The sequence below is a fragment of the Babylonia areolata genome, chromosome 2 (assembly GCF_041734735.1).
Source record: "Babylonia areolata isolate BAREFJ2019XMU chromosome 2, ASM4173473v1, whole genome shotgun sequence".
Classification (NCBI taxonomy): Eukaryota; Metazoa; Mollusca; class Gastropoda; order Neogastropoda; family Buccinidae; genus Babylonia; species Babylonia areolata.
Window position 1 is genome coordinate 61338816 of NC_134877.1, and position 10000 is coordinate 61348815.

Genomic DNA, 10000 nt, shown 5'->3' on the forward strand with positions numbered 1-10000 from the left:
CTGTGTTTAATGAAGTATGTTATAGATAAGGTTTTGTACCTATGGATTATGTCACTACAGTTTCTTCTTCATCTCCTCCTCCTCCTTCTTCAACTGTGTTTGTGTGCTGCAATTCCCACATTCATTCATGTATGTACTTGTGGGCTTTTTTGTGTATTACCATCTTCACCCTGCCACGAAGTAGGCAGCGAAGCTCCATTGTGGGGGATGGTACATGCTGGGTATGTTCTTGTTTCTGTAAACTACTGAATGCTGACATGAACTGTAGGATCTTCAGTGTGAGTATTTGATATTCTGCATTCTTGTACACACAAACGAGATTCAGGCACTATATTATATAGTTGGTCTGCACATTTGTGAACTGGGACTTGGGAGATTGGGAAAATCTCAACCCTAAATCCTCCAGGAGCCATGCCCAGGAATCAAACCCAGGACCCTGAGAGTGAAGGACCAAACAACACTTGAACCATTAGGCTGTTGTGCCCATCATTTCCTACTTTTACATGGGACTTCTTTCAGACACACCCTGTTTCTGCTTTTGTCTGTGCCTCTGTTTGTTTATTATTATTGCTCTGTTCCTCTCCCTCCCTCCTCTCTCTCTGTCTTAGTCTCAGTGTCTGTTTCTCTTTGTCTTTCTCCATCTCTAAGATTTTTCTTGGAGCAATAGATTCACTTCATTGTTGCTGCTGTTAAGACAGTACCATACTGATATGATGTAAATATTTATTTGTTCTAAATTATGTTGCTTTTATTTGAAGATGTTCCTATACCTTTGCTGGATATTGTTGTTCACCGTGACTACAATATAAGTGTATAATTTGCTATATTTGTGGAGTGATGGCCTAGAGGTAATGCGTTTGCTAGGAAGTGAGAGAATCTGAGTGCGCTGGTTTGAATCACGGCTCAGTTGCCGGTATTTTCTCCCTCTCCACTAGACCTTGAGTGGTGGTCAGGATAATAGTCATTCGGATGAGATGATAAACCAAGATCCTGTGTGCAGCATGCACATAGTGCACGTAAAAGAACCCACGGCAACAAAAGGGTTGTCCGTGGCAAAATTCTGTAGAAAAATCCACTTCGATAGGAAAAAACAAACAAACTGCAAGCAGGAAAAATACAAAAAAATGGGTGGCACTCTCAGTGTAGTGATGCGCTCTCCCTCTGGAGAGCAGCCCAAATTTCACACAGAGAAATCTGTTGTGACAAAAAAAGAAAAGAAAAAAAAAAGAAAAGAGAAATACGAAATACAAATATTTATACACACCACTTTAAGTTCCAGGTTTCAGTTTCTCAAGGAGGCATCACTGCGTTAGGACAAATCCATAAACACAACACCACAGCTACTCGGCAGATGCCTGACCAGCAGCATTACCTAATGTAATTAGTCAGGCCTTGAGTGTATGCATATATATATTTGTCTACCTATCCAAGTGTATTTTTTCTACAGAATTTTGCCGTCATTGTGGCTGTGGGTTATTTTTCAGTGTGCCTCTTTAAATGAGGCTATGTTTATATATTGAAAGTCCTGTTCCTGCAATATTTTATGCATTCATTCATTTTGGTCTTTCTGCTTGACTTAATGTCCTCTACTTCTTCTTCTTCTTCTTCACTCTCTTTATCTCTTGTCCTCACCATTTGCATGCCAATGCATGCTTGCATGCAGTAGTGTGTTTCTATGTGTATGGCTGTTTGTTCATTTTCACAATAGAACTTGTTTTCTTTGCTAAATACAGCTGACAGCTCGGCAGATGCTTGATGGTCGTGGACAACCCACTATACAGACACAGGTTTTCTGCAAGATCAAAAATGTTGAGAAGGTATGCAGTTATGTGTCAGAATGAATGGCAGTGACATCTTAATCATTATGATCTATATTTCTTTAAAAAGTTAATAGTTTTATTGACATATCAAAAAGTATTGTTTTTGAAAATTGATAATTTCATTGAAATGGATTTTGAAAAAAGGACATTTTAAAATTGAATTGCTGAAAAATTGGTGTTCGAGAAGGAAAGATATATCTCACAGTATATTTGTGCTTGCATGGGTACTTTTTGTGTGTATGTTATTTCCTTCTGTTATTGTTTTACACGAAGCCACATGATGACACGTATACCTTGATTCTATGCACAGCTGTTCTGCAGCTGCGAAAGCCCATCCCCAAGGAAAGATTTATCTCATAGTACATTTGTGCTCGCATGGATTGGGTTTTTTTTTCATGTTTTTTTCCCCCATATATCCTTCTGCCACTATTTTACATGAAGCAGCATGATGACATACACATAGTTGCTTCTATGCACAGCTGTTTAGCTGCTAAAAAAGTCCATCCCCAAGGAAAGATGTATCTCATGGTATCTTTGTGCACGCAAGGGTTGTTTGTTTTTTTTCATGTTATTTCCTTCTGTCACTGCTTTACATGAAGCCACATGATGATGCCTGTACCTTGCTTCTGTGCACAGTTGTTCAGCTGCTGCATAAGTCCGTCCCCTAGCACCTTCCTAATGGACAATGCCAAGCTGGAGGAGCGGGAGACAGAGGACCAGAGGAAGGTGGAGTCCGTGAAGGCCGCCATCAGCTACATTGGGGGAGAGGTCTCCGCCAAACTGAAGGACCTGAAGCCCACCCAGCAGAGCGAAGTGGACTCCCTTATATTGTGAGTCTGCCACAGAGGGCGCGCACGTACACCTTTGTGTCATGTTCATATTCATGTGTTCATACTTACATATGGACTCATTCTGCATGAAGCAATAGGAAGAATAACACAGCATATGTGAAAATTAATATATAACCATCAAAAGTTGGAAACAATATGGCAGCTTTGTAGTTATTTTGGTGTTCTCACGGTCTTCCCTTATGCAAGCTCGGGATGCTGAACCTGTTGTGAAGGTGGGCTTACTTACACTTTCAGAACTATCGTTTTATGATGGACACAAGACCTTGTATCATGAGTCTGTCACTGAGGGCATAATATATAACCTTTATATCATGGGTCTGGCAGAAGGTATACATGTACTCCCTGACATCTGGCACTGAAGACATACAGGTACACCTTTATGCCGTGAGTCTGGCTGGCAGAGGGCATAACCATTCACCCTTATATCATGAGTAGAGACCAAACCATAAGCACTTTACAGAGTCATTTGTTCAACAGGGTCTCTACCAAGGTAGAGCCAACTGACAGCTGCCCTTTGGCACTCATCTTTTTTTCTTTTTTTTTTTTTGCTGCCCCATCATCTGCGCCGTTTCAGTGGCATTACTCCCACGCCGCTCATTTAGATTCCCCCATACACGGCCACACCCGGGTTCATCCGTTGCAGTTCCAGCGTCGGCAGTCCACAGGGACCCATCGATGTTAGGTCGCCTGGAGGCCACACACCAGAGGAGACCCTGCACTGCTGCTGAGTCACTTCAGTGGTGTTCAGTGGTGCCTGTTCTGTTTTAACGTACTTAGGACACCACCTACTAAGCCCCCCACTAACGACAATAATGGCTTAGTCGCGGAGCCAGACTGAGTGAGCGTCTCTCCCAGAGTGGAGACCGCCACCACGTCCCTCAAACAACAGCATCCCATGAATCTGCCGACACTGACGACATTGACAGGACTCACCCCAAGCACGGAAGTGGAGGGGTAGCGAAACTGAGGTCACCATGAGAGCAGGGCATGAAAGGCCACAGACTTTGAGACTATTTTGTTTATGTTGATGACGATGAAGGAGGCACTCATCTTTTGTTTCCTGTGTCATTTAGTCAGGTGTCAGTCATGCACATTCACACACAGATTTATGAGAGTGGGTTTTTCTTCAGAATTTTTGCCAGAGACAGCCTTTTCATTGCTGTGGTTTCTTTTAAACATGCTAAAAGTGTATGCTGCACACAGGACCTCGATTTATTGTCTCATCCTCCCCACAAAATGTAGTATTGCTGTCTACAAGGCAGGGTAAAAACAGTCATGCACATAAAAGCCCACTCCTGTGCATACAAGTGAATGTGGGAGTTGCAGCCCACAAACAAAGAAAAAGAAGATTGTATCATCCGAATGACAAGTATCCAGATCACCACTCGACATCTCGTGGAAATTCTGGCAAATGTGGGATTCAGTCCCATACCCCCAGATGTCCTCACTTCCTAGGCAGATGCATCACCACCAGGCCTCCAGTTCACTTAGAGTGTGCTTAATTTGTATTTGTATTTGTATTCCTTTTTATCACAACAGATTTCTCTGTGTGAAATTCAGGCTGCTCTCCCCAGGGAGAGCGCGTTGCTACACTACAGCGCCACCCATTTTTTTGTATTTTTTCCTGCGTGCAGTTTTATTTGTTTTTCCTGTCGAAGTGGATTTTTCTGCAGAATTTTGCCAGGAACAACCCTTTTGTTGCCATGGGTTCTTTTACATGCGCTAAGTGCATGCTGCACACGGGACCTCAGTTTATCGTCTCATCCGAATGACTAGCGTCCAGACCACCACTCAAGGTCTAATGGAGGGGGAGAAAATATTGGAGGCTGAGCCATGATTCGAACCAGCGCCCTCAGATTTTCTCGCTTCCTAGATGGACGCGTTACCTCTAGGCCATCACTCCATAACAATGTGATGCATGCATGGTTGCAGACTGTACATACAGATGCTGAAGGCAGAGGAGGAGTCAAGGAAGCAGTCAGAGGAGGCTGAGGCACCAGCAGAAGAAACCAAACCTGCGACTTTGTCTCCCAAGGATAAGAAAGCAGGGAGGTCTTCTGCCAAGTGAGAGTCTCCTTGCTTTCGTATTGTTTGTTGTGTGTTTGTTTCGTCAGTCAGTCAGTCAGTAATAGTTTTTGTTGCTTTGGAAAAAATATGTGTTCTTTCTCTCATTGTATGTATTCTTGGGGAGACAAGGACGTGTGTGTGTGTGTGTGTGTGTGTGTGTGTGTGTGTGTGTGTGTGTGTCTGTGTCTGTCTGTCTATCTGTCTGCCTGTCTGTCTGTGACTCTGTGTCTGTGCCTGTGTGCTCTTGTCTATATATTTGTTTTGTTTTTTTAACTTTCTGGTAATGGTTAAGTGTGAAGAATTTAGTTCAAAATTTCTAATTATTGAAAGCTGTCAAACAGGAAAACTGATATACACAGACACACACAGACACAAACACACACACACACACACACACACATGCACAAACACACACACACACATGTCCAACGTCATGCAAAGCAGGAAGACTTTAGATTTAAAAAACAAACAGGAAGAGCAGGTGTTTTTCACACTGTTCCAACACTCACTTCACATCACACCCCTGACAGACCTAGAAAAGGCGCCAGTGCCACGGTGATTCCGGAGGAGCCCAGAGAGCAGTTTATTCAGGGCTCCGAGCTGGTGAGTGCTGTCAGCCAGGCTGTGTGTGTGGCAGGCGCCTACGCTTTGGGGATCCCTGTGTACCAGCACATCGCCAACCTGTACAACGCTGAGGTAGGAGGCAGCCCGTTACAGGGAAGTGTAGGGTAGGTAGGCCTAACTGCGAACGATCCAGTCAAAGAGACCTCCTCAGCATGTGTATTGTATTGTACAGATAACAGGTTGTATGATCGTCAAATGTAGCTCTTCTGTTTTTGAAGGCTGTCTTTGATTTGTTTGCACCAGGAAAATTTCGTCCACTTCTTTTAAATGGTTGAAATAGCAGGGGTGCGTGAGGGTAAATGTGAACAGGCAAGTCTAATTGAGAACAGTTGGTTTGGGTACATGTGGACAATTAAACCAGAATCAGGTCTTGAACTCATTAGACATGTCAGAATGTCACACCAGACTATTGTATTGTTGGTGTTGATCATACATGCACACACACACACACACACACACATATTAGTATCCATATCAAATCAAATAGAAAAATAAAATACACATTTAAACACACACACCCCACACAAACACACCCTTTTGGGAGCACTTATTAAGTGTGCAGCATCATTTGCAAATAGACTCATGTCAGAATATTCTATGGTCTAATTGCAAATGACACTGTTTTGGAGATTCCTGTCAAAACTAATATTCTGATCTGTCACCTACATGCTTTCTTAAATTCTCCCAGCACTGGTAATGCACAGTTCTTGCAACATACCCAGTCAAATTAGCTACTTTAAACTGTGTCAAAGTTCAAGTCCTGCTACTTGCTTTCCTTGATTTTAGGATTTGAGAACAGATTTGTGAACTTGATTGGTAGTGGGGCGTGAAAAGATCAAGCGCGGAAATAGCTGGAAACAGCTGATGTTTGACAGGGTCTTGGAAATGGACATTCATTAAGGTATCAGAATGAGGTCAAAGCAGATGTTAACTTGTGAAATGTGTGTGGTGAGAACGCTTCGAATTGGGGCAGTATGCAAACTGTTTGCAGTTACATGCTGTTCGCAGTTAGGCATACATACTCTGTGCTACTGCTGTGCTTGCTGTGTTCTGATTGTCAGTGTTAACCCTAAAGCAGGAGGAAGCCTGTACAGAGAACTGTGTATTTATAAGTTTTGTTTTCCCATTTTGTTAAGCATGTATGTGAAAGTTGATGATGATGATGATGATATGGATACTTATATAGCGTCTATCCTCCATCAGAGACCAAGCTCTAAGTGCTTTACAATCTTGGAGTCATTTGCACAGCAGTCTGCCTACCTGGGTAGAGCCGACTGGTGGCTGCCATTGAGCGCTCATCATTCGTTTCCTGTGTCATTCAACCTGGTTTCAGTCACACACACATACACACTCAGACAGACGTAACATTTTATGTGTATTACCATTTTCTTTATGTATCCTGACATGTAGGCAGCCATACTCCATTTTCAGGGGTATGCATGCTGGGCATGTTCTTGTTTCCGAAACCCACTGAATGCTGACATGGAATACAGGATCTTTAACATGTGTATTTGATCTTCTGTGTGTGTACGCACATGAAGGGGGTTCAGGCAGTAGGAGGTCTGCACATATGTTGATTGGGTGATTGGAAAAATCTTCACCCTTTACCCACCAGGTGCCATTACCGAGATTCGAACCTAGGACCCTCATGATATGTATTCTTATATAGCACTTATCCTTGGTTGGAGACCAATCTTTAAGCACTTTACAAACAAAGATTTGTTTCCGCACAAGATTTAGCACAAAATAAATACACTTATTATAATTAGAATGATTATCAGTGTAACTAAAGCTTATTGCCAGCATGTACAAATTATAATGGCAAGTATGTGCCCTCTGTGTGAGAACTAGATTTTATTTTTTACTGGTTGATTGAGGATATGATTATTTATCTTTTTTTTTTCGTCATTCACACTTAAGTTCTTGTTTGAAGTGTGTAGAATGATAAGCTGAGAATTAAAGAAAGAGAAGGAGGTACATTAACTCTCTCCATACGAATGGCGAAAGAGACGACGTTAACAGCGTTTCACCCCAATTACCATCATCAAAATATTGCAAGTGGAAGGCTCTTATACTGAAGACGTGAATGTTGACAAAGAATACCACAGTTCTGACGACGGAAACTAAAGGTTGGGTCATTCAGACACCCACTGGACATCCGAGGGGTCTGTGTAGAGGAGAAGAGAGGGCTGACCGTACTGAGTGAGTTAACATAGGAGCGCTTGAGCAAGTAGGGAGGCAGAATGGGATGGAGATTTGCTTTTTTCTGTTAATAATTATCAAAAACTAAACCATCTTCATGTTAGTAACTCAGTCGTGTTGTATACATGTATCTTTCATTTTTATTTATTCAAATTAGATTGCATGCAGTTTAACAGTTTCCAGTGAATACTAACAAAAAGTAAATCTGATATAACAGTTTTTTTTTATTATTATTATTTTTTATATATCTGATATGCATATTGTGTGTGTGTGGGTTATGTGCATGTGTGAAGTTATGTTTAATCACATTGTGTGTGTGTGTGTGTGTGTGTGCGCGCGTGCGTGCGTGCGTGCGTGTGTGTGTGTGTGTGTGTGTGTGTGTGTGTGTGTGTGCACAATCATGTGTGTGTGTGTGTGTGTGTCTCTGTGTGTGTGTGTGTGTGTGTGTGTGTGTCTGTGCCTGTGTGTGTCTGTGTGTGTGAGAGCAGTCCAGTCAGCTGAGGATGCCATTGCCGATGGTGCCCATCATGCAGAGTGGCAAGGCAGCAGTAGGGAAACTGAACTGTGTCAAGGAGTTCATGATTATCCCCAGTCCAGGGCTCTCCTACACACAGGTCAGTGCATGCTCATTCAGAGTCAGGGGCTGGGTTTTTTTTTCGGTTGTGTGTGTGTGTGTGTGTGTGTGTGTGTGTTTCCATACACAGAGTGTTGTATCAATCAAGGAGTTCATGATCATCCCCTTTCTGAGGCTCTCTTACACACAGGTCAGTACATGATTATCCAGAGTCATGGGCTGTTTTCCATAAATAGAACTGTATCGAGGAGTTCATGATTTTATCTCCTGAGTTGTGAGTTTGGTTATCCTGTTGGCTGACACCCTTAAAGTCAAGCTGTCTAAAGGCTGCAGTCTTCAGGAATTTTCACTGCGATAGTCACGTCTGGAGCTGTCTTATATGCAGGTCAGTTTATGATCATCCAGAGTCGTGGGCTGTGTTCCACACACAGAATTATATCGAGGAGTTGATGGTTATTCCCAGGTCCGGGGCTTTCCTGTGCACATGGTAGTTTATGATCCTCCACACATCTGGGCTGCTTTTCATAATACAGTGTCAGTTTATGTTAACCCTGAAGCTTAATTGTGCTCTCATGTACTTGGGTCTGTTTGTGATTATCCACATTCCAGGGCTGACCTAAGTTTCAGGGACTCAAATAATAATAACCGTGCACTGATCAGTTTATTACATTCCTGAAGTATGTTAAATCATGAGTTTAGAGATGTTTTTGTGACTTCCCACCCCTGAACTGTCATATACACACATCAGTTCATGATGATTCTGCTTTGTGGGCTTCCTCTGCATAGGTTAACTCCTTGAGTGCCATATATAAAGTACATGCATAGTGATATCACTGATGACATCATCCAAAAAAAGAAGGGAGATAACTCTGGCATGGTGAAATTTCACGCATTTGATTGGTATATCTCCAGATCTGAGTTTTGGGCTGATGTTTCTGGATATTCTCTTTGTTTGAACACATATTGTATTGCACTGAAGGTTGCACTTCCACTCACCGCGGGACAAAATACTTGGTCACAAATACAACATGTGTTGCATTGTGTTATATTGAATTGTATTTCATTGTATGGTTTTACTTTTTGTCTCGGCATATTTCTCCACATGAAATTCAGGCTGCCCACCCCAAAGAGAGCGTATCTCCACAGTGCAACACCACCTTTTTTTTTTGTATTGCTGTCTGCAAGTGTATAATTTGTTTTACTATCAAAGAGGATTTTTCTGATTAATTTTGTCAGGGACAACCCTTTTGTTGCCATGGATTCTCTTATACGTGCTAAATGCATGCAGCACACAGGACCTTTGTATATCATCTCATCCAAATGACTAGCACCTAGATCACCACTTCTTCTTCTTCTTCTTCTGCGTTCGTGGGCTGCAACTCCCACGTTCACTCGTATGCACACGAGTGGGCTTTTACGTGTATGACCGTTTTTACCCCGCCATGTAGGCAGCCATACTCCGTTTTCGGGGGTGTGCATGCTGGGTATGTTCTTGTTTCCATAACCCACCGAACGCTGACATGGATTACAGGATCTTTACCGTGCGTATTTGATCTTCTGCTTGCATATACACACGAAGGGGGTTCAGGCACTAGCAGGTCTGCACATATGTTGACCTGGGAGATCGTAAAAATCTCCACCCTTCACCCACCAGGCGCCGTCACCGTGATTCGAACCCGGGACCCTCAGATTGACAGTCCAACGCTTTAACCACTTGGCTATTGCGCCCGTCAATCACCACTCAAGATCCAGTGGAGGGGGAGATAAAAATCCCAGTCTGTGTATGGGCCTCAAACCTGCGGACACTCACTACCTAATCGGGTGCATTACCGCTAGGCCACTACTCTTACTAATTAGAGAGA

The 10000-nt window shown here is 42.7% G+C and overlaps 1 protein-coding gene across 2 annotated transcripts in view; it reads left to right on the forward strand.

Moving 5' to 3' along the window:
- Positions 1 to 10000, forward strand: part of LOC143275876 (enolase 4-like) — a 25637-nt gene that overhangs the window by 1869 nt on the left and 13768 nt on the right. For both annotated transcript variants that reach the window (XM_076580185.1, XM_076580193.1), the window contains exons 3-7: positions 1734 to 1817; positions 2457 to 2650; positions 4604 to 4735; positions 5269 to 5434; positions 8053 to 8178. In XM_076580185.1, the coding sequence (XP_076436300.1) occupies positions 1734 to 1817; positions 2457 to 2650; positions 4604 to 4735; positions 5269 to 5434; positions 8053 to 8178 (702 nt within the window). The remainder of the gene's footprint in view (positions 1 to 1733; positions 1818 to 2456; positions 2651 to 4603; positions 4736 to 5268; positions 5435 to 8052; positions 8179 to 10000) is intronic.